This window comes from Engraulis encrasicolus, chromosome 24, assembly GCF_034702125.1.
Source record: "Engraulis encrasicolus isolate BLACKSEA-1 chromosome 24, IST_EnEncr_1.0, whole genome shotgun sequence".
Taxonomy (NCBI): domain Eukaryota; kingdom Metazoa; phylum Chordata; class Actinopteri; order Clupeiformes; family Engraulidae; genus Engraulis; species Engraulis encrasicolus.
The window spans coordinates 10,888,007-10,913,756 of NC_085880.1; the positions used below are offsets into that span (position 1 = coordinate 10,888,007).

At 44.4% G+C, this 25,750-nt stretch overlaps 1 protein-coding gene across 1 annotated transcript in view; it reads left to right on the plus strand.

Moving 5' to 3' along the window:
• The first annotated feature begins 653 nt into the window (after positions 1-653).
• Positions 654-25,750, plus strand: part of lrpprc (leucine-rich pentatricopeptide repeat containing) — an 88,576-nt gene continuing 63,479 nt past the window's right edge. Inside the window, exons 1-11 of the mRNA XM_063191331.1 lie at positions 654-844; positions 2,097-2,317; positions 2,548-2,670; positions 3,546-3,667; positions 3,995-4,053; positions 4,216-4,302; positions 4,626-4,752; positions 6,092-6,236; positions 7,464-7,621; positions 8,396-8,501; positions 10,048-10,155. Of these exons, the coding sequence (XP_063047401.1) occupies positions 666-844; positions 2,097-2,317; positions 2,548-2,670; positions 3,546-3,667; positions 3,995-4,053; positions 4,216-4,302; positions 4,626-4,752; positions 6,092-6,236; positions 7,464-7,621; positions 8,396-8,501; positions 10,048-10,155 (1,435 nt within the window). The 5' untranslated portion in view covers positions 654-665. The remainder of the gene's footprint in view (positions 845-2,096; positions 2,318-2,547; positions 2,671-3,545; positions 3,668-3,994; positions 4,054-4,215; positions 4,303-4,625; positions 4,753-6,091; positions 6,237-7,463; positions 7,622-8,395; positions 8,502-10,047; positions 10,156-25,750) is intronic.

A 25,750-nucleotide genomic window follows, 5' to 3' on the forward strand; every position in this document is an offset into this window, starting at 1 on the left:
GAAAGCCTAGCCTACATTAAAGAGACTATATAGGGAGCCTGTGTTATGACTGAGTGTTTGTTTGACTTAGACCTATGCCTAATTATTATATATATATAATATACAGAGTTGCTTGGCACTGAAAATAACTTGGTGATGCTGTACCATGATTTCAGCTGATTGCAGTCTGGGAAATTAAAGCGCCATTGTTCAAGCGCCCCATGAAAAAAACAGGTCATTATTATTTCAGAAAAATAATTTTAATTGCAGACAATGCGCAATTAGGCCAAGCCTACTACAACTTTCTGTTAGGGAAAGTAGGCCTATTATAGTGGTGGCGTCAATGAAAAAAATCAGAATGAACTTACCTGCTGCAACTAGGTCTTTACAATAGATTGTTTCTCAATCAATCATGACATAGGCTATGCAGAGAAAATCTGCATTGTCTCCTGCCCTGCTCGGTCCACGCCACTCTTCTACTAGTAAGCTACACATTGAGAGTGTTATGAACTGGTTATAATGTTCCCTCATTAGTTTGACAGGTTGAACCTATGGGTTGAACCATAGGCTGTACGGGGTTGAACAAAATATGAGCTACACCCCTTACCAAAACAGGGATGGTCTCGCCCATTGTCCTATGACCTGTCACGTGGTGCGCACGTCCTTCTTCACGTTCCAAGTCCAACATGGCAGCGCTCTTGAGATCAGCGCGAGCACTAAAGTTTTCCCCCTCTTCCCTGCTCCAGGTTGCAGTGGTGACTAAAAATGGAACACCGCTTAACAGGTTATATAGCGGCACGACCGGTGCCCGAGGAATTGGATTTTGCACAAGACAAGGGATCTCCAGTTCTGTCATTGTAAACAGGTACCCTAGCCGGCGTGATGCTACACATGCATGATGTGCGACTATGCAGTTGTCATTGACAGCAGTGCTGCAATGACACAGATGCCCTCATTGATACATTCTTTGCTGTCTTAAACATTTTCTGTGACAGAGTTACTCTATCGCAATGCTGTCTTTTCAAAACAACAACCATGTCGTGCTTTCCGTAATGTCCATTTTTATATAATATGGCCTGCAAGAACTGCAGTTACATCACATAACAGCTAGCAAGCTAATAAGATGTTAGCTGTTGTTGGGTAACTGGACCAATGAATTGTCTTTATTTTGTGCAGAATGGCATTACATTGATGCGGAATTCATTTTTGTCTTCAACGTTGTTATGATTCAGCACAATCGTCAGATGTTGTTGAACGGTGTACAGCAACGATTGCCTGAATGTGGGCAAATGGCTCACCTTCTGCTATTGCAGTGCTAGTGCCATGTAAGCAAGCATCATGTCTGTGACTGAATGGCAGTCAAGTCTTCTTGTTAAACTGGACGCTAGATAATTTTAATGAAGGGTTGTTGTTTTTGTTTTGGATGCCAAATTGTTGCAAAATTTGGGGACCAGGAGGTCAAGTGTCAAGGTCAGTGGTAAGCCCACCTGGTCTTGATGGCCATCCTGTTTTGACAATAACCTCTGCCACTGTCATTGCATTCATTATTCCCACTGTAATGTTATATTGGTAATAATGAATGAGCTTGGATTCTGTTATAAGTTGGCAGACACACGCACCTTAGTTTGGGCAGCGCTTATTTGCTTATAGCAGTTGACATACATGGTTAAACTCCCTCAATTTTTGTGTCTGAATGGGCCGTGCTCATTTTGAAGAATTCTGTGAGATCTGGCTGGAATTATAACAGCACATTGTGTGAGAGAGAGAGCGCGAGCTCTTGCTGTAGGTGAGGTGGGCAAAGCCCCAGTGTAGGCTTACTCTTGCTCAATGTAAAGCCTTACGTTCGAGACCAATAATTGAGGTCAAATGCCACTATATCAATAACCACTCCAGGTTCTTTGAGCATCCCTGATTTGCAACTGATTGAAATTATCATTATTCCGTAATTGAAAATAAGGGAAAGGGGGAAAGGGAAAGGCCAAGGGGTGATATGGGATTCAGCCAAAGTCTTTATTCCATTGCATGGATACATGGAATTCTGCCATGAAATTATAAAAAAAAGGATTTTAAGTGTGCGCCTTACTCAAAAACTTCAATGCTTCTGCCCGTCTCTCCAGGTTGGCATGGCCGTCGGCGGCGGTGCCCGGGGTCCGTCAGTACGGGGTGGCAGCGGAGCAGAAGGGCAGCAGCGGCGGCGAGGAGGGCAGCGTGGCCCTGCGCTCCAAGCAGACGCAGCAGTTCGACTGGGCCCTGGCCAAGCTGGACAACTCAGTACGCCGCACAGGGCGCATCACCAAGACACTGCTGCTGCGCATCTTCCACGACATCTGCCGCTCAGGTAAGGGCACCTGACACACACACACACACACACACACACACACACACACACACACACACACACACACACACACACACACACACACACACACACACACTCAATAACAATAATATAATTATGTTGCAAATATATGCATCATGTGTATGAATTAAAGGTGTGTGTAATGTGTGTGTGTGTAATGTGCGTGTGTGTATGTATGTAATGTGTGTGTAATGTGTGATGTGTTGTAGGCTACCCAAGTGGAAACCAGGCTCTGTTGCTGCTGCGGAGCTGTGGCTCTCTGCTGCCGGAGATGCCCCTGGTAGAGCGCACCGAGCTGGCACACCGCGTCTGGGACAAGCTCCAGGAACAGGGTAAGGCTGACCATGGATGGATTAAATACATACAGACAGGGCTCCAAGTTAACACCTGCCAACCGGCCAAGTGAAATTCAGTTTGTCTGGTAGTGGTAGCAAGGAAAACGCACTAGCCACTTGGGCTCATAGTCTGTATGTGTGGCTAGTAAGATTTACTCGCCAAATTGCTAGTGATGGAAAAGTTAATTTGTAATATTTAGAGGTTTTTAATGCCTTTATTTCATAGCAAGGCGTGAGACTGAAAGTTGAGATGGAGACAGGAGAGTTGACGATGTGTTTATTAACATTATGATGAGGATGCTGCTTTTTGTTGTCATCCCGGCATCATCATTCAGAGTCTCATTTCTATGCTCATCATAATGATCTAATTAATTATACATTTTCATTGACAAGCCCCTTTCAAAAGTCTTCAAGGACACTATAGAACATGGTAAACATACACAAAATGGAGAGCAATCAAGTTCTCTGCTGGTTACTCAAAATAAAGTCCCGTGTCTAGTGTCTACAAACTTGTCTCAAAGTACAGATTATTGCTTCTTAGAACAGTGTTTAGTTTGATTCTTCGATTGCCTGGTTTTAAGCAATCTAGGGATGCAAAACGGCTGATTAACTGACGCTTCATTTCACCTCTGACCCCTCAGGATACAGTACCTACACTGTTTTTTTGTGTGACTTTTTCGACTTTAGTGATGATAGGACAGTAGAAGAGGTAGACAGGAACCAAATGGGTGGAGAGAGAGGGAGGGGTCTGCAAATCAACCGGGCTGGAATCGAACCCGGGTCGCCGGCATAGCAGCCCAGAGCCACAGTAGGGCCACCTACACTGTAGATTTCATGTTGCGATGCCACTGTGCTGTTTGATTGTGTTTCAGGGGCCTCCTATGATGCCAGCCATTATAATGCCCTGTTGAAGGTCTACCTGCAGAACGAGCACAAGTTCTCCCCCACAGAGTTCCTGGCCAAGATGGAAGCGGCCAACGTACAGCCAAATCGGGTGGGTAACTCACACACACACACACACACACACACACACACACACACACACACACACACACACACACACACACACACACACACACACACACACACACACACACACACACACAATTCCCGCCCTGGCGCTCCCATCTCGCTAGAGGCCTGTCGACAGCAGGCATATGCTTCCTCTAACTCGCCTGCCCAAATCCACACCTCATCAAAATGCTAACATCAACACATGCTGGACATTCATGTGCAGAAACACAGAGGTTGCTGCTAGACAGGTTACATTAGTCTCTTCACTTGTAAGCTCAATGGCTCAGTGCTCTGTCTCTCTGTTCAGGTGACCTACCAGAGGCTGATTGCAGCATACTGTCAGGAGGGGGACATCGAGGGAGCCAGGTGAGCATTCTTTTGTTTTCCGTAAATTTTTTCTGGATTTGTGTCTCACTTAGAAAGGTTGTAGAGGCCAGAGGTCGCAGTTTTTGATGTCAAAAGAAACTACTCTTAACCATAAAACTATAGCACAGCATTGGTATCTGGATGTGTTTTTGTGTCCTGTAGCACCATCTTGGGCTACATGAAGACCAAGGATCTGCCCATCACTGAAGCCGTCTTCAACTCCCTGGTGACGGGACATGCCAAGGCAGGGTATGGAGCCACAGTTTTCCAGCTCATTCTTATTTTTTAGTGCATGTATGTGTTTACCTGTAGTAGATAGAAATTATGGTCGTTATGCTTAAGTTTCTTTTTTCTTTTTGACATATTTTTAAATCGTCGTATACTTGTATGCGTGTGCGTGTGCGTGCGTGTGTGTGCGTGTGTGTGTGTGTGTGCGTGTGTGTGTGCGTGTGTGCGTGTGCGTGTGCGTGTGCGTGTGTGTGTGTGTGTGTGTGTGTGTGTGTGTGTGAATGTCTGCATGCAAGTCAATGCGAATACAGTACTATCTTCTTCTGACGTGTGTGTGAGAACAGGGATATGGAGAGTGCGGAGAGCATCCTGAATGTGATGAAGGGGGCGGGCATTGAGCCGGGGCCAGACACCTACGTGGCCCTCATGTCTGCTTACGCTGAGAAGGGAGACATCGACAAGATTAAACAGGTGAGGAGCTCAGAGAGATTACTGCACTTAAGTCTGGAAGCGACACCCAAAAGGCCAGTCAAGTGGACTGGAATAATAGTGTTTTAAAGGAATTTACTTATTTTTTTACAATTTCAAAATAATGATGATTGTTTTGAAAGGTAAATATGTTATTGCCATTGCTGTTAATGCTGTATGATATTAATGAATACTGTTTGAAAAGTATTGATAGGAATAAAGAAAGAAAATGATTGTGTTAATGATGATATGAACAATGTTCTAGTATGATTATATTACCGGTAGTAATAATTATATTCCAATGGAGAAGAATTGGTGTACTGCTATTTTTTACAGGAGGTCTTGTTAAAGTGGTAGTTCGCTATTTTAGACATTAAGCCCTGTTTGTGTGACTTCTGGGGTGAAGTAGAGATGTTCTCATCACAATTTTGACATTTGGTGCTGAACGGAGCATTTGGGTATCCAAGACTGCAGCCCCCCCACCTTTACATTGACTCCATAGAGCACTCAAGCAATCGATTATAAAATGGCATTAAACTTTTGTTTGAGAAGACATGGAACTCACCGTGTGGTCAGTGGTAGACAGCGATAAATTGACCCGAACATTTCAGTGAAATATGCCTTCTAACTGTTGTTTAGCATTTGGCGGACCTATTTTTCCCCAGACGCCGTTGAATAGCAGTAGACATCCAGCCAGTAGGTAGCGATAGTGTGTTGTTAATGTAGACATCAAGGAGCGAGGTAGAACGGCTATCTCTGAGCGGGGCTGGCTACAAAAACTACAGCTTGCATACAAACCATAGATAGTAACGTAAACAAACGCACCCCCATTTCCGGTCGCGCGGAGTAATACTAGTCAAACCAATACAATCAATGAAGACGGACAATAATGAATATATCTTCTCTGGAAGCGTATTTCGCGGTGATTTTCGAGCCAACGTATCGCTGCCCACCTCTGACCACTCGGTGAGTTTCATGTCTCTGCAAACGAAAGTTTAATGCCATTTTATGATCGATTGCTTGAGTGCTTCATTGGAGTCAATGTAAAGGTGGGGGGGCTGCAGTCTCGAATACCCAAATGCTCCGTTCAGCACCAAATGTCAAAATTGTGATGAGAACATCTCTACTTCACCCCAGAAGTCACACAAACAAGGCTTAATGTCTAAAATAGCGAACTACCACTTTAATACAGTATTACTGTGTATGATCACATGATGATATGACAGTCGAGAGTACAGACCTGATGAACATTAAAAATCCTATTCTAATGTGGAAAAAGCGCCATACTAATTGCTAGAAGTCTTGTTGTAACTATTTTATGATATGATATGTTTTCCCCCAGACCCTGGAGACAGTGGAGAGTACAGACTCCAGCCTGATGGACAGAGACCTGATGCAGGTCGTCTCCAGCCTGGCCAGGTCAGGACACGGCCAGCACGTACAGGCCATAGTGGAACGCATGAGGCACGAGAGGGGATTTGTACCAGGTACACACACACATGCAGACACACACAGACACACAGACACACAGACACACACACACACACACACACACACACACACGCAGACACACACAGACACACACACACACACACACACACACACTGGCCTATATAAGGACACACATAGCCAGGACAGGACACGGCCAATTCATATTGGCAGTTGTGGAATGCATGAGACAGGAGAAGGGTTTTTTACCAGGTACACGCGCACACCCACACAAATATCCTTACAGACTAACATTCGGAGACTAACATTACAGACTAACATTCACTCACTCACTCACTCACTCACTCACTCACTCACTCACTCTCTCACTCACTCACTCACTCACTCACTCACTCACTCACTCACTCTCTCACACATTATTACATTACATTACATTGCATTTGGCAGACGGTTTATAACCAAAGCGACTTTCAAAAGAGGATATAATCAAGCCAACATCACAAGCAAATACAAAGTGCACAGGAAATATACACAACAACAAGTGCAGTTGCAAAGAGGGGTTAGTTTTTTTTTTTTTTTTTTTTTAATTAATAAAGAGTACACACACAGCACACACACACACACACACACACACACACACACACACACACACACACACACACACACACACACACACACACACACAAACTAAACTAAATATCATGTCAAGAGTCTGCCCTGGGGCTAGGCCAGCTCAAGCATTTGTTCAGTAGCTCCTCTCGTAAGAGGAAGGTCTTAACTTGTTTCTTGAAGGCTGCAAGAGATGTGCTTAGTCTTGCTGCCTCTGGGAGACCGTTCCACCACTTGGGTACAACAACGGAGAACAGTCTTGACTGGGAGTACCTAGAGCAACTGGATGGCAGAGCCAGACGGCTTGTGCTGGATGAGCGCAGTTCTCTTCCAGTAACATAAGGCGTTAGTAGGTCCTTCAGATAAGCTGGGGCCGTTCCTGCGATGGTTGGACACACGCACACACACACAAACAGACAAACAGACAGGGCAGCAGTATTTTTTCTCAGAGTGTTGTAAATACAAATGCTGTGTGTGTGTGTGTGTGTGTGTGTGTGTGTGTGTGTGTGTGTGTGTGTGTGTGTGTGTGTGTGTGTGTGTGTGTGTGTGTGTGTGTGTGTGTGTGTGTGTGTGTGTGTGTGTGTGTGTGTGTGTGTGTGTGTGTGTGCGTGTGTATGTGTGTGTGTGTGTGTGTGTGTGTGTGTGTGTGTCTGCAGAGGCTATGAACCTGTGTCTGAGCCTGATCACCCAGGGTCAGGAGGACAGTGCCTACGTGGTGCTGAGGACCTTCCCCATGCTGCAGGTGGAGGGCCAGAACGGGGACTCACCAGACCTCGGCAACTTCTTCCTCAGACACTGTGTCAACATGAACAAGGTGAGGAGAAGGACGAACACACATGTGTACGCATACAGATCCTGGACACATTATTAGAATATCATGATAAAGTTGATTTATTTCCATAATTCCATCAATAATGTTTAACTTTCATGGATTGTAGATGCATTGCCCACATTTTGAACTATTCCAATCATTCATTTGTTTATTTTTACATATTTTGGCCTTCCAGCTCCAAAAAAACATGAATTGAGGAATTCACATTATTACAATATTGTAATAAAATCACCATTTTCTTCAGAAGAAAAGAAAGAAATTTGGGTCACATCAAATCAGCAGACATTTGGTACATTCTACATGGTACTTTCTAATAATGTGGCCAGGATCTGTACATGTAATCTAACACAAATCCACACATACATATTCACACACACACACACACACACACACACACACACACACACACACACACACACACACACACACACACACACACACACACACACACACACACACACACACACACACACACACACACACACACACACACAGTAGCACAAAAAGATAGTCACTCTCTCAAACTCAGTCTATGGATATCTTTAAACATTCTGAATATCATTTGATAACATGGTGTGAACTTGCATTGGGAGACACGCATACATAAATACACAGTAAGGTGTCCAGCAGCATATATAATTAAATACACAAACAATAATATACACTCCATATAAATAATATACAAGATTTTCTACAAACTAGAGTTGGTGACATTTGCTATATTTTGAATGTGTTTTTTTCCTGTGTTTGCACTAGCCTGTGGACAAGCTGGTGCACTACTGCAAAGACATGAAGGACTCTGGCCTTCACACCACGGCACTGCAGTTCACTCTCTACTGCGCCCTGGAGGCCAGGAAGACAGGTGCACCTCCCTCACACACACCACAGTCCCACACACTCTATGAAGCATCCTTAAAATGGAATATATTTCAGTATTTCTCAATAGGTTTTTTACATTTCTCGAATCTCTCTCGCAATTTGCAAAACATAATATTCTCAAAACGGCTTTAACAAATGGCAAAACACAGTGGATAACCTGCAAAACCGAGTCTCTTGCTCAAAACCCTTAGTTTGTCTTTCAAAACCAAGTTTTTGTGTCAATGAACGTATCAGCGCCAGCAGAATGGTTAGTCATTGTGTCATAGTGTATGGACAAGCTAGTCAAATCAATTTCTCATGTTGTCAATGGAATAGTACACTCTTGAGGATCTTTTCTGAAGCGAAATGTTGTTTAGATTGGATGGGAAATGTTGTAAATTCGGCTTTATATTACATTGATCAGATAAGATTGAGATAGTTGCATGCATTCAGTGACAAAGCTTTTTGAGTGATATGACAAAAGCAATTGATAATGTACGAAATCACTGAGAATTGTACACAGCCATGACTTGGTGGACGAGAGCATTTGCTATATGCCGAAAACAATGAGAAACTGATTTGACCATGTGCACAGGTAACACCAGGAAGTCACAATTGAACAAAGACTTTTGAGAATCATTATTCTGTCGTGAGAAATGTACAAAACCAATTGAGAAAAACTGTAAACCAAAGATATTGAATAAGTATTTTAGTATGTGTTTGTGGGCTTTCCCATCCTCCAAGGTCTAACTTTATACTCAGTTTAGTTGGAGGATTTGGCCAACTGTCTGTAGTTCTTGAAGACGGACCATTCCACTTCCAACCTGCAGTGCCACAAAATACAGAACAAATGAAGAGTTCATATGCAAAACCCCCTAAGTGCATTTTCAGAAAATAATCTTAATTCATTTTTATTTAATACAAAGCCATCAAAATTGCATTTTTTAATTTTATTCATGTAATAGAACTATTTATATGTATTATCAAGTACATGAATGTAAACCAAACCAACAATGGGGTTGTCTAAAAATATAGAAGTGCATGTCTTCAGAAATGGAGTTAGGGGGTTTTGCATCTGAACTCTTCAATTGCAGACTTCACAGTGCTCCTTAACCCCTGAAGACATGGCCCCTGTAATAAATTAGCTGCTGCCAGAATGGCACTGACCAAGTCCTTATGCATTACTAAAGGCCCTGTGTACTGTCAAAGTGGTGTAGTACTATAGTAGTCAAGTGTTTTCAATGACTATTACAACGTGGTAAAACGATGCGTTATGGGGCTACAATCACTTTATGTAAGCCTGCATAATTTTACATATACCCCCCTTAACCATCATGGCTAACTAATTGTCTGCAGGAAACACTGTTAATAATTTCTGAACCTTTTTTTTTTTTTAAAGCCAGTAAAAGACAAAGGTTTTTTTTGGCCATGTTATGATTTCCTCGCCTTGAAAGCAAAACAGTTAATCAATTATTACTAGCTGGCCTAATTGAACCTCTTGAGTTTATTAATGTAAATATGATATAAATGTGTTTTGGGTGGCTGTGCAGGTCTGGCGGTGGAGCTGATGAAGGCGATGAAGGAGGAGGGAATGCCCATACGCCCCCACTACTGCTGGCCCCTGCTCACACACTACAACAAGGAGAAGAACACAGCAGGTAGGACACACACGCACACACACACACACACACACACACACACACACACACACACACACACACACACACACACACACACACACACACACACACACACACACACACACACACACACACACGCCCCACTACTGCTGGCCCCTGCTCACACACTACAACAAGGAGAAGAACACAGCAGGTAGGACACACACACTCACTCACTCTATCTCTCTCCCACACACACACACACACACACACACACACACACACACACACACACACACACACACACACACACACACACACACACACACACACACACACACACACACACACACACACGAAAACTGCTGCTGCACCTGAGACTAGAGTTGAATATGCTGCTGAAAGCAAGAAGCACAAGGGTTGCACTATGTTATTATTATTATTTGTATTTTGTTGTAGACTGGCTGTCAGATACATTTCAGGACACACACACACACACACACACACACACACACACACACACACACACACACACACACACACACACACACACACACACACACACGTATCAAGTGACAGCGGGTGGCAAGGCTGAGACGCGTCTAGAAATCTTCCAGAAACACGCTGAATACTGTCTTTAGGCCTGTTGTCACACTCATGCACACTCTCTCACACCACACACACACACACACCGCCTCCCCCTCTGTCTGTGTTTGCGTTGTGACAGGATCAGGGTGAAGGGATCATCTCTCGGTCGCGCTGGTGTGATTGATGATAGTGTCTTTGAGATGCCGTGACAACAAGATAGGCAGCCAAGCTGGCCCGGCCTGGGGTGGAGCGGTCTCTCTCTCTCTCTCTCTCTCTCTCTCTCTCTCTCTCTCTCTCTCTCTCTCTCTCTGTCTCTCTCTCTCTCTCTCTCTCTCTCTCTCTCTCTCTCTCTCTGTCTCTCTCTGTGTCTGTCTCTCTCTCTCTCTCTCTCTCTCTCTCTCTCTCTCTCCGTCTCTCTCTTTGTCTGTCTCTCTCTTTGTCTGTCTCTCTCTTTGTCTGTCTCTCTCTCTCTGTCTGTCTCTCTCTCTCTCTCTCTCTCTCTGCACTCCACCCTTTTACTTTGCGTTGCAGTATCCTCTTGATATGTGTCACTGTGGGAAAAGAGATTGACAAAGATCCTGAGTGTGTTGCAAATAATGCAGAAGGTATATAGTGCAGGGAGTAGAGTGGAGTGTACCCGAGTCAGCCTTGCTTGGCCCCGTTGGGTGCACTGGGGGGCAGGGAAGTGCACTATGGAGCAGAGGGCTGAGATGACCACGGGATACGGTGCAGTACCTGCATGACTGACTCCTCTATTGCAGAGCCACGGATATAATGCACATCTGTTTGTGTTTCAACAAGGTGGATGGATAGATAGGCCTGTGTACTTTGAAGATTGTGTGTGTGTGACGGCGACCTGAACATAACTGCATGACTGCACAATTGTGAACTGGGATATAATACACACATCAAGATGGAGAAATATCTATATACGTATAGTGGATGTATTTGGCTGTAAAAGGCATGACTTATGTAGACCCCTTGATCGAACGGTGCTGCAGTTTTAGATCGCTGGCTGCCTAAAATATTTATAGGAAATGTAATGCACATCAAGAGAAGGATATGCCTTTATGTATGTAAGTGTGTGTGTGTGTGTGTGGTGAAGGGCATGACTTGAGCAAACCTTGCGGTCAAAAGGTGGGGTGGGTTTGGGGGGTTGGCTTTTTAGATTGCCGGTTGTCTAAAATATTTATCAGAGATATTATACACACCAAGAGACAGATATGTCTTTACAGTAGGTATAGCACTTTTATCTGAGTGCGTGTGTGTTTGCGCATGCGCTTGTGGAGGGCATGACTTATGCAGACCTTTTGGTCAAATGGCAGGGGTCTTGTAGATTGCTGCCCTCCTGAAGCATTTATGAGAGATGTAATGCACATCAAGTGAAAGATATGCCTCTACAGAGTGTGTGTGTGTGTGTGTGTTTGTTTGTTAGTGTGTGTGTGGGTGTGTCTGTGTGTGTGTTCGTTTGAGTGCGTGTGTGTGTGCCTATGAAGGGCATGACTTCTGCAGACCTCTCGGTTGAAAGGCGAGTGGCTTTTTAGATTGCCGCCCTCCTAAAATATTCATCAGGATAACATTCCTGCGGACAGGGTCTCCATCACGCCCGAGTATACTGACACACGTACGGCCGTGTCTGAGAGGGCTCGGAGCCATGCTGAGCTTGTCAGGTGCTTGTTCAGCATATGTACCAGCATACATATGAAAGGTGTGGGTGTGTTTGTGTGTGTGTGTGATTTTCCTGGAAAGCTATTGAGTGTATGCAGGTTTAAAGTGTTTTCGTGTGTCTGAGAGCGTGTCAGATGGAGTTCAGTCCGTGGTGAGCTAAATAGAATGTGTGTGTTTGTGCACCAATAAGCACAGAGGTGTAGAGTCAGCTTTATCTGCATGGTATCTTGCACGGTCAGCTATGATGGCTGACGACAAACGAACAAAAGTAAAAGGATCAAAATCCTACTGGATACACAGGATACACTTGGGAGCACCTGTCATTGTTTATAACTTTGACGTTTCTTCTGAAGCATTTGGAACACAGTGTTCCTGGAAACAAACTGTGATTTAAACAGTGTTGACGTGCTGCGTAGGCACGGTTGTGTCTTTTGTAGTACCCGTATGTGTACTAATCTAACACTGCGGCCTGGTTCTCAATTCTGATTGGCTGATAGCTGTTGTAAATCGGGCATGAACGCACACCATTCCAACTGAAGATTTTATGCACGTCTAGGTTGGTCTAATGAGAATATGTTTCAGTTTGGGGTTGGGAGTCAGGAAGAAGAGCATACATTTGCATTTGGCGTATTGGTGGGATTGCAAAGATGTTTCATTTTTTGTAGCGAAGTGTGTGTCTGGCAGCGTGACGAACGCACATACGGCCAATAGTGTTGCCGGGGTAACCAACCACTTCCTCAACTTGTCAACCGAACGACACGTGGCAAATTAATTGTTATTACAGCGTTTTTAAGGAAATTTGGTCAGCGATGAACGTTAACACTGTTAGATAAGCAATAAGCCACTTGTATGTTTGTGTTCGATTTATAACGGCTAAGGGGAGATTTACTTACAGCACTCCGTGTCGTGCCCCACTCCCCTTACCCATTATAAAATGAACACAAACCCACGGCCTCTCATGACCTTATTGCTTAAATAATATGGTGTTAAAGTGTATATCTCAGGTTAATTTTTATTCAAAATAATGGACTTCCTTTGATAGTTCTACCACTTGAACAATTATCCATCATTTTTTTTCATGCAACAGGACATCAGAAAATGAAATATAATGAGGAAAAGTGTGTATTTTCAGTAACATGTTCAAAGAATTCTAATCTATTGTGTGACGTCAGGCGAGGCCATTCAGTAGCCCGCAGTAGCGGTAGCCCTGCATTCTGTACGGTGTGTGATTGAATTATGCCGTACGGATATGAAATAAATATCATTGGCAATATTATATCATGACCGCTACAGGGTGCCATGTGACCGTGAGGCAGTAAAAACCCGTGTTCGAACTATGCCAAAAAAAAATAAAAATAATAAAAATGGGGGGGGTTACGATTGCGCTTGCCTCAAAGTGCGAGTCTCGAAAGCTTGAATTTGGAGAAGTAGGCCTACCATGTGATTTCAAATTTCAAGTAGGCCTAGGCCTACACTACAAATTACCAGACATTGTTAGTATCAACCTTTAGTAGGTCTATCACGCCATTTCAGCATCATGTCCAAGTGGGAAAGAATGTAAACAGCGACAAGTAGGCTAATAAATAAATAAAACCGTTTGGGTGAATCATTCGCTCCAAGCTTTTAAACGGCAAGGTGCAAAGCAGTCGGCTGCATTGTAAGAGTGCCAGAGATTACCGAATTCAAACGACTGCAAAGCAATCTGTCTGGGCACAGCGGAAAGCACCTGTGCGGTCCACACGGCCGTCAGCAGAAAACGAATGAACCTCCCTTGCATTACGTCCGAGAACATCAGTACACCGTATGTCAAATGGCGCATTTGTCTACTTGTTTCGAGCACCACGTTTCATTGTCATTGCCGCGAGTTTCTGACAAACCACATAGTTGAGCTGCACAACGTGACACTATCATACACAACATGATGAAGCGCCCCCCTCACGTTTGACATCCTCGGGCCGAAGTCTCATAAGGGGGTAAAGACCGTGAACATAGTGACACACTTCACAGTGCTGTTGGTGAAAACAAAACGAAGTTGATTCCCACGGCCCAAACGCAAAATAATGCCAAAAATTGAATGCCCCCCTCAGTTATCCTGGCGCGTTATCACGGCTTCTTATTCAATGTACCAGCACTTGCATTGGCTACTCGAGCTGCACTTGTCTCACAATGTACCGTATTTTCCGGACTACAAGTCGCACTTTTTTTCATGGTTTGGCTGGACATGCGACATATACTCTGGTGCGACATATATATGTTTTTTTTTCTCCACGGGAGAGCACTATGTGCGCAACTAGGCCTATGTTGTGTTGCTTAATACCACTGATAGAAAAAATGTTACAACTTAGGCTACCACAACAAAAAATAGCATTTACAATGACGACTGAATAGAAATATACCACCCAAAAGAAGTTAATATAGCCTACTGCTGAGTTCAAGCTGAAAGTAATTAAACATGCTGCCGAAAATGGCAATAGGGCAGCTGAACGAAAGTTTGGATGCAATGGAAAACTGTTTGGGGACTGGAGAAAAGCAGAGGAAAATGTGCTGATGAATACAGGACAAATGTGTTCTCGAACAACGCGCGCGCTGCGAGTCAACGGTCTTGTTACGGGCTCCATGACATTGCCAAAGAAATGAATAGGACTTTTGCGGAAGTCAGGGAGCTCGTGGATGTATCGCGTTATGCAATGCAATCCCCTCTCGTGGATTTATTTGCGCTATGCAACGCAATCTCCTCTCTATCCGAGAACGAGCGTCTGTGTTATTAAAGACAGTCAGCCGACTTCCAGGTGAAAATCGGTCATTTCCGCGAGTTTCTGACAAACGAACACAACGTGACACTACCATAGGCTACACAACATGGATGAAATCCCCCTCACCTTTGATACCGTCATGGGCTGAAGTCTCAGAAAAGGGGGTAAAGAAAGGCGTGCTCTGGAGACGGAACAAGTTGCCTCGAACCCCCCCACGGTCCAAACGCAAAACAAAGCCGAAAATTTAATGTTGTTCTGACTACAGGGCAACATGGCGCGTTATCACTGTTTCTTCCTCTTTTTCTTTTTGTGGTTTTATGGCGGTTGGCAAACCATCTTAGTTGGTGCATTACCACCACCTCTGAATGCGTTGCCAATGCTTCAGATGCTGGTTTAAAACAATGCCGTCTTTGAGCAGGAGCTTACCATGCGCCAGTTATCACAACATAGATTCCATGGATAGAATAACCTTTCAAAAATGTGCGACGATTAGTCCGGTGCGACGTATATATGTTTTTTCATCTTCAAAATGCATTTTTGGGCCGTTGCGACTTAAACTCCGGAGCGACATATAGTCCAAAAAATACGGTAATCAGCTGCGTGCTCCGGGCCAAATAGTCAACTCTCCCACCTTGTGGACACAGAAGGGAACAATTTGAAGAACGCGTTTCAGACGGACGGACAGACATAGCCTACCCTTTTATAGAGATGCTGGGACGCATCTAAAAACGTGGATCCAACGCGCGTAGTAGGAAAATAGAGACTGAAAAGATACAACCAAAAGGCTCTACTCGAAGGCTCCAGCCAACGCTGTTGAACGATTGTTTGCCTCTCTCCCTGGCCATCTGAATGAGATGCTTTTATCAAACGTCATACCAAATCTACATTGGCCTATAGGCTAGTTTTGGTATTTATGTTTGATCTGGCGACTATTGTTGTTTTACTGTCTTGCTTGAATCGCTCTGTTTGGATTACTTGAAGACTTTCCATGGATTATCCTGCATCGTCTCAGTGCCGTGAGTAACCTGGAACATAAGTAGGCTATATCATCAGAGGTGAGCTTAGTCACTTTTGGCCGCGAGAGACTTGGAAGGCGCTACATTTGCGCCACACAACGTGGATTATTGAAACTGAAGACTTGATTTATTCTATTGGATAATTTCGTTTGGTAGGCCTATAATTACGGTCAGTGTAGTTTTTTGTGACACTCGGACTTTTTTTTTTTTTCAAGGAATATTGGTTAACCGAAATAGTCCCGCCGCCGCGTGGGTTACCTATGCTATTGATTTGTGATACGCATGTGGGTGACCTTTATTGAAGTTGCATGTAATTCTATAGAACAGTCAAAGGAAATTGAAAATGTGATTTTTACAACAGCGACATGACTCGGGTGGTATAGGCCTACTTTAGCCTACTGTTTTGCACCTTGGAAAAGTTTGACGCGATTTCAGCACCATGGACAGTCCCTCCCCAGTCGGGCGAATAGCACATTTTAGGCTACGCAGATCATTTCCCGTTTGTGCTGTTTGTAATTTAGGTAGCCTATTGCATTTAGCTGACACGATATTGGCAGTTCATTAAACATGATTAAAAGCAAGCCCAAAAATATGAAGGGACTAGTAAAAAAAAGAAGCCCATGTCGCATAGTCTAGCCTATAGGTCCAAGCAGAATTTGCAACCCTGCATGAATAGCATTTCTACTAAAACTAGTTGGCCAAAAGTTACTAAATCATTTGGAAGTTGTTACAGTGCCCTGCATGAGAAAAACCGCACGATTACAGTTGCGATTTCTATTACAGGCCTGCAGGCCACGGCCGTTATATCATTAGTGATCGTCACCTCGCCTATGTAAAATTCCAGGCAAATAAAATTAGAACGTTCACCCATGGCCTCGCCTGACGTAGTCGCCAGGTTACGGTTAAACCCACATTTGCCACAACAAACAACAAAAATCGTTGTTTAACATCGTTTTTGGAGGGACTTATATGTGGATCATGTATTGAATACAGTTTGTACACATTGATCCAAAGTAGTGTTTAACCTGCGATATACAGCCTGACTGTAGGCATTGTTTGAAAACAATGATATTGGTTGGGTATCAATGCCATATTTTGTCTTTTTTTTGCCATATTTTTTCTCTCCAGGAAACGCTGTCTTTAGCAGCTATTATCTGTAGAGGTCAATAGCTAACCCAGAAGGTCCCTTTGCTGTGCGTCTGGTCAAGAGAATGTCAATTCACCCCGGACCCCTCTTTACATTCCATATGGTTATGTTTTCAAAGGAGGGAAACTGAGGAAAACAAGGGCCACAAGAGTCAGACAACATCAATGAGGGGGTGCTTTCAAGACGCTTGGTTGGTTTGAATCAATTCTTAGCCCTCTTTTTCAAGGTCATGTGGCGTTGCTGGACTAAAACTACGGAAAAAATCGGGTTGATCAATAAACCAGTAACACTGACTAAAATGGGGCATCTGGTTGAAAGGGACATAAGGAAACCTCAACAGCGTTAGCCGACAGTGCCTTGTATGTTCAAATCAAATTGTCTAATTGCTTTCCCCTACAAACAGAAGTCTATGGCCTCAAACAGCGCCGTATTGATTAACACCCAGGCTCCTCCTTTTAATCCAGGCCCTGCCTCTGTCTTGTGTGCTGTCTGGCCAGCTCCTGTCTGTGTCCGCATGGCTGGACGACGTTGGAGATGTGAAGGCCCTTTTGACCCCGCCTCTTGAGGCCTTGACCTCTGCCTTGCCCTGAGGCGGATGGAAGAAGGGAAGGGGGGTGACGGTGTAGGGGTCGAAGTGGGGGTAGAGATGAAGTGGGGGGGTCTAGTGGTAGAAGTGGGGGTGGAGATGAAGGGGGGTGGGGGGGTGGGGTAGGGTGGGGTGGGGTGGGGGTTGAGATGGAGGGAGGTGATGAGGGGGGGGTGTGGAGATGGAGAGGGGGTGGTGGGTGTAGTCGTCGGTGTGTGTGTGGAGGTGATGGAGGTATATATATGAAGGGGTGGGGGGATGTTGGCCAAGTGCATTCCCCCCATCTCTTTGTTGTTACCCAGCCACCGTTGTTTCCCGACCCAAGGGAACCTCGAGGTGAAGGGCCATCATGCACCGCTGACAACATGTCTACAGTGTGAGTGGAGTGCGTGTGTGAGAGCGGCAGACAGAGAGAGGGGCTATGCGATGAGAAAAGAACCAACCAAGGGCTAGAGGGTTCATCTGTACGATAAACACCCTGTCAAACAAGCTTATTTTCCTAGCCTCATTTCCTCAAGTCGCCTACGTGTGTGTCACAATCAGGGTTCTTAATTATCACTGCATGATTTTTTTTTTCCGGCTCTCCCAATTTTATCCAGAGTGTTGACTAAATGGTGATTATGCCTGGCCTCCTTAGGTAGGCATAACTGATGCACAAGGGCATTTTTAGCTGATGAATGCATCTTAGGTGTGTGTGTGTGTGTGTGTGTGTGTGTGTGTGTGTGTGTGTGTGTGTGTGTGTGTGTGTGTGTGTGTGTGTGTGTGTGTGTGTGTGTGTGTGTGTGTGTGTGTGTTTTGGGGGGCTGTTTCGGGCCACTGGAGGTCTTGCGTTACCCATCAGGCCGTGCTCCATTCCGTTTGCATCGCTGTCATTCCATTTGCTCGCCGAGTCGTTGGGCGGAAAGGAAGTGGTCCGAAACTTTCCTCCTTCACCCCCTCCCCAAACATGCGAACACACACACACACACACACACACACACACACGACTGCCCTCCAATCAGAGAGGCAGACTCCTCATGAAACATGCACACACACACACACACACACACACACACACACACACACACACACACACACACACACACACACACACACACACACACACACACACACACACTTTACCCTCTTTCCCCTGGCCGTTTGTGTGTGTGTGAAGTTGCTGCAAAGTGGGTGCAAGGCTGGTGCAGCCACATTGGGACGCAGTGTGTGTGTGTGTGTGTGTGTGTGTGTGTGTGTGTGTGTGTGTGTGTGTGTGTGTGTGTGTGTGTGTGTGTGTGTGTGTGTGTGTGTGTGTGTGTGTGTGTGTGTGTGTGTGTGTGTGTTGCAGTGGGCACTGTGGCGCTGTGTTGCAGTGGGCACTGTGGCGCTGTGTGACGGAATGCGTAGTGACTTGATTTCATGTAAATGCGAGCGCTCTGAGGGAGTTCACTTCAGATTAGGCGCGCCGCACTGCACCACCATGAAATATGCAGCCGCCATGTCACTTTTTGACCACAGGTGTCACTAGCGGGCAGGAGTGAGTGAACACACACACACACACACACACACACACACACACACACACACACACACACACACACACACACACACACACACACACACACACACACACACACACAGGCGTGCACACACACACACACACACCGAGCCCACCCACCAGGCACCCCTACCTGCCTACCAGTGCACTCTCGTTGATGGAGAGAGAGGGGTGGGGGTGAGATGGTGTGTGTGTGTGTGTGTGTGTGTGTGTGTGTGTGTGTGTGTGTGTGTGTGTGTGTGTGTGTGTGTGTGTGTGTGTGTGTGTGTGTGTGTGTGTGTGTGTGTGTGTGTGTGTGTGTGTGTGTTTTGCCAGTGGGCGTTGATGTTAGCATTTTGATGAGGTGTGGATTTGGGCAGGCGAGTTAGAGGAAGCATATGCCTACTGTCGACAGGCCCCAAGCGAGATGGGAGCGTCAGAGCGGGGTGTGTGTGTGTGTGTGTGTGTGTGTGTGTGTGTGTGTGTGTGTGTGTGTGTGTGTGTGGGTAAAGGGGCTGTAGTTGGATGGGGCAGCCAATGTCTTATGGTCCCACCACGGCCCAACAAAACAACACTAGCCAATACAGAAACTTGCGTGTGCACGCGCAAATATTGAGGTTGTTGTTTCTTGCTGGTATTAAGGCATCAACACATGTTATTTTATTTCGTTGTCTCGCTAACTTCTTGGTTGTTCACTTTCGGCTTCTTTTGTCTGTTTTGTCCTCTCCTTTGACGCTCGTCTCCTCATTATCCATCTGCATGGTCTTTCTCTCTGGCTTCTCTTTTACTCGGTGTACAGCTCATTCGAAAACACCGAAACCACTTTTTATTCTTCCTCTGAGCTGACCAACGAGTGGAAAAACAGAGATGACGGTGGGGTGAATTAGCAGTGGTGGACGAAGTACACCAGTTGTGTACTTGAGTAAAAGTACAGTTACCTTGCATTGAAAACTACTCAAGTAAAAGTGAAAGTATTCACCTCACTTTTTTACTTGAGTAGAAGTACAAAAGTATCTGCCGTCAAAAATACTTAAGTACTAAAAGTAAAAAGTAAAAACTTAAAAATGAAGCCTTTGGTGCAATTTTAATATTTAAGTGTTGTAGGCCTAGTTTGGTCATATCTAATTAAATATCCCCTGATTTGCATAGGCTATACCAACGTGTTAGAACTAGGCCATAACAGGCCTCAGAAACACTGTGGAGAAAGTCCATGGATGTTATAGCATCAGAAGTTCATTTTCACCTCTCTAACCATTTACTACTGACCCTAACATGCCCAAAATAACACATGAAAGGGTCTTTAATATTAAGAATGATTAGGCTGAAATTGATTATATGCCTATTAGAACAACTACTACAATACCCCCACCCCAGCCGTAGGCCTACAGTCCAGTATAGGCCTACTTATTTGTGACAGCAAGGAGTTAGAGTAGTAGCCAATAAAGTGCTTTATGTTTATTTTTTGTTATAATTATGGTTTTGGTAGACCTCTTCTTCTTCTTCTTCTTCTTCTTCTTCTTCTTCTTCTTCTTCTTCTTCTTCTTCTTCTTCTTCTTCTTCTTCTTCTTCTTCTTCTTCTTCTTCTTCTTCTTCTTCTTCTTCTTCTTCTTCTTCTTCTTCTTCTTCTTCTTCTTCTTCTTCTTCTTCTTCTTCTTCTTCTTCTTCTTCTTCTTCTTCTTCTTCTTCTTCTTCTTCTTCTTCTTCTTCTTCTTATGTAGTGTTTGGTTATGTTAAGGTTGGCTTAGGCCTATGTATGGACAAACAGACTTCTTGCGATTCTAAGCTACCTTTAACCCTTTGAGGAGTACCATCACAAATATGTGATTAGAATTTTGATAGGAACATCTTCATATACTTGTAATGGTCTCTATTTGCTAGATGCCAATGATGAATTGAATGAATTACAATAGCCTACTTGATACAACTTAATTGGAACACTTATCTGTCTGATCATGAAAAAGCCTTTTGTGCTTGTGCACATCACTGGGCCAATATTTAGCCAAAGTCCACTTTTTTTCTCTTTTTTTAAACAACTGTCTTACTCTTGTTTTTTACAACCTCACTTTGGTGGTATTGCCAGTGCTTTTCATATCCACTGTAGCCTACTGACCTGACTTAAGGGAAAGGATACATGTTGCAAGGACACATGTTGCATGTAGCCTCACTTTGCAACATATGGTGGGCATGGCAATCCTCATGTAAAGATACAAACCCTTTACACAAGCCTCTTTTCCATAAAGTTGAAGCAAATCATTTGTTTGGTGACAGGGTAGTCTATTAGACAAGTAATTGATATCCCAAACTACTTCAGAAAATACTGCAATGTATTGAGGGGAAAGAATGCTATATTGTGCGCCTGCACCTGGATGGTTTGGAATAAGCAGCATGTTTAGGCATCCTGTGTAGGCCTACTCGACTCAAGAAATCAACACGCTACAAAAGCGGCAATTATGTGACTCTATTGTAAGACATAACACAGATATAGCACAGTAAGTCAAATAAGCAGTAGGGCCAACATTAAGTATCAATTCGCTGATTATTCAGTTCAAACGCGAAACCTATCTGACACATTTCGTCTTTGTCAGGCGAGTGCAGCCTACGAGCTAAACCTCTCCCCCCTCACACAACGAATACGACGCTACACTCTAACAACGTTATTGTCGCCTGCTTTATTGTTTTGCTGTGCTTTCCGCGTGTTACTACAAAGTACCGTTTCTTCTTATTTCAATTCGTCTCGCAAGGCGCAACAGTGGACACATCAGTGGTCTTGCTCTGCTCGCTCTCCTTCTGAAACTAATTCTGTAGGCCTACAGTAGAGCGTGTTGTCACGTGACACATTACAACCAATCACAATGCCGAATCTCTGAGTCTGCCAATCGGATTCAGTTTCACTTTCTTCACACAAGCGTGAAATCTCAGATTTCATTTGACCAGGGCATTAAAAATTAATTAATTCACCTGCCGTGTATCGCCTTTTTTAAAAAAAAGGAACGAGTAAGGAACGAGTGTTTCTGTAAATGTAACGGAGTGAAAGTACTAAATTTCGCTTTGAAATGTAGTGAAGTAAAAGTATAAAGTCTTACCAAATAAAAATACTTGAGTAAAGTATGAAAGTATGGAAATGTTACTTAAGTACAGTAACGAATTACATTTACTTCGTTACTGTCCACCACTGTGAATTAGTGTGCCAGTTACCTTGCTTCTTCCTTTTTCCCCAAAAAATAACGCTATTGCACACCTCTGTAGTTGGAAAGGTGCATCGGATATTATCCCAGTGTAGTCATTCAAGTATTAAGAAATCCCACACACGGTCCATTCCACCAGCAAACTTTCATACGTTTCGGTCATCCGACCTTCTTCAGGTAAAGGGAGACCTGAAGACGGTCCGATGACCGAAACCTTGTATTAAAGTTTGTTGGTGGAATGGTCAGCGTGTGGGATTTCTTTTTCTTTACAATTTTGGTATGCCCATTCACTCCTAGAATGCATTAAATGCCCCCGACTTTGCAAAGTCAAGGATGTTTTACACACCCTAATCCCCTCCTGTCTTGTCTCCTTCTGTCTGTCTGTCAAATGTCTACTGTACTCTTTCTCCTGATCTGGCCTGACTGTGCGTTGGTGGTGATGGCGGAGGTGTCTGACATGTGCTGACTGCATCCTTGCTGAACAAGGTGCAATGGGAGGTGAAAAGTTTTTGAAGGACAGTTTAGTTATGATGCTGCTCAAGACACACGATGTGTCAACAATGACGTTTCATGCCGACGAAATGTCCTAGACAATGTTAACAACCAATCATTGCAGTCCTAGTTATGTGTGTGCGTGTGTGTGTGCATGCTCGTGTGCGTGTGTTGGCGCCCGATGACTTTGGGGAAGTGGAAACGAGGGGCTGCAAAGCCTTTTTTGAGGGTTGGCTTCTTGTTCTGTGAGTGAGGGAGAAGTGGATTTTAACATGACAGATAAGCCATTTTTTCATGCGTTTATTCAGTGACTGTGAAGAGATTCCTGGAAACGAGTGGGAGAGAGAGATGGGGCAGGGCCGTGCAGCAAATAACTCGGGCCAAAATCGAATCTGAGTCCCCGTGGGCAACCTAGCTGGTCATGGCATGGTGTCCTAGCAGGGTGCTTCAGTTCAGATGAGTAGAAGTATGCGCATCCCACCTCACTGAGGCCAAGTGCAGGACATTTACAGGCGCACAAGTACAGCGTTTCTTACCATAAAAACAGTAGGTTCATTGGTGTCATGCCTGATGAAGACCCTGCTGTGTCGAAACGTCCGTATGTCTCGAAAGAACTTCAAAAGCGGAGCTGCAGTGTGCGAACTTCTACTCTGTCTATTGTCCTTACCACAGCAACTCCCCTATACAGTACCTCCAGGGCTCTAGAGTGCGACCAATTTGGTCGCTATGCGCCCTAATATTTTAATAGCACGACTAAAAAAATCGGAGGTCGCACTGGTGCGACCAGCCTTTCGGGGAAACAAACCATGCAACTCTGAAAGTCCACTTGCGTTGTCTGCGCTCAATATCGAGGTTTAAGCGGAAACTTCATCTGGTTGGTCGTGGTCCAGTGTGTGTGAGAGCGTGAGCGTGCGCATGCGTGTCTCGTCTACCTGCTGCCAGTAGCCTACTAAAAGGTAAACAAGCCAGGAGAACATAGCGGTGCTAGTGCTAGATCTAACGCTTGGTGAGTCAGAATGCAAGAACTTTGGACAACTTTTCGTGAAGTTAAAACCAACAGAACAATCTGAAGATCCGATTGTTGACACGGAGCCAACGCCATCATTTTCGGTGAATGAACCGGAGAAAGTGCCAAACACTGAGCCACATAGCTCGAAGCCAAAGAGGCGAAATTTTATTCTTGTCGGAGAATTGCGAGGGCAGTTTCCCTGGCTACGATATGACAAGGGCGAAACTGTGATGCACTGCATATTGCAAAGTGCAGAGATGCGATGGCTGGTATCAGTTCGTTTGCCGCTGGCTGCCAAACATCTCGCATTGAAACGTTGCAAAAGCGACCGCATAAATAAAACGCTCAACATGCTGTGATAAAGTTCCCCTCTCCCCACTAAGCCGCATGCAGCATCAAACAGGACCTCAGAGGAGACCGCGGTGATAATTAAGTCCAATAGCTTATAACATCGAGAATGAGGACATTTCATACACGAAGTTTAGTCACAAATAATTCTCCATAGAAATGGCCTCGGTGTGAATTCGACCTACAGCAATGATGTGGCGTGTGCCCAATGTATAGGGGTCATAGCAGACACTTTAAAGCTGAAGACGTCTGGGGAAATAACAGACAGCGCTAATATCCTTCCTAATAGACAGATTACTGACAGTGTGTTGTCATTTTACGCACGTCCTATCTTGCAGAGAGGAAGACAAGTTTACATAGGCCTATATTGGTCACATATAGGTGAAGCATGCCCATGCCCAAGTTAAGCATGTCATTTTGACTTTGTGTCAATAATATGCCCATTTTATGTTATTACTGAAATGAAACATAAATAGGCCTGCAAATAAATCCAAAATGCAAATGTAGACTATATTGCATCCGAAAAATAAGTTTAATAAGTAGCATATGCTACTGTTAGGCCAACCAATGAACATAGACAGGCAGCTATTTAAAACAATAATAATAATAATAATAATAACAACAACAAAAAGCATTTTAAAACTTTAAAACTGCGATGTAATGTGTTCGGAAATTTGGGTGCACCTAACTTTTGTGCTGGTGCACCCAAGAAAAAAAGTTGGGCGCACCAGTGCAACCAGTGCAAAAAGTTAGTCTAGAGCCCTGACCTCTTATTGGATGTCTCGGAGTGCCGTTGTGCATGTCAGGCCTGGTGGTTTATTCTTCAATGGATGCATGAGGTCCGTTCTTCTCATTCATTCCCAAGCTTTTGTTCCCAGTTGGGGCAGACATTGCATGAAACAAGTATGCACAGTTACACACACACACACACACACACACACACACACACACACGCGCGCGCGCACACGCGCGCATACGCGCACGCGCATACGCGCTTGCTTCAAAACAAAACTCGAGACCAGAGGACATGTGAAAGGAGTAGAGAGGGTATAAAGGGTATAAAGTGCTGACGGGGACGACGTCCATCTAGGGCACGTGAGGAACGACTGAATGAACACACTCGGCAAACGAGAAGGAGAAAGCGAGTGAATGACTGAATGAAAGAAAGAAGGAATGACAAAATGGCGGTAAAAGCAGTCTCTCTTTCATTTTTTTCTGTATTTCTTTCGCTTTTTCTTCCCATCTCCATTTTCCAGCCCCATTCACAAGGCCAGTGATTGCCGGACACATGTTTTATTTAAAGACGAAAACAGGTGTACCTCTTTC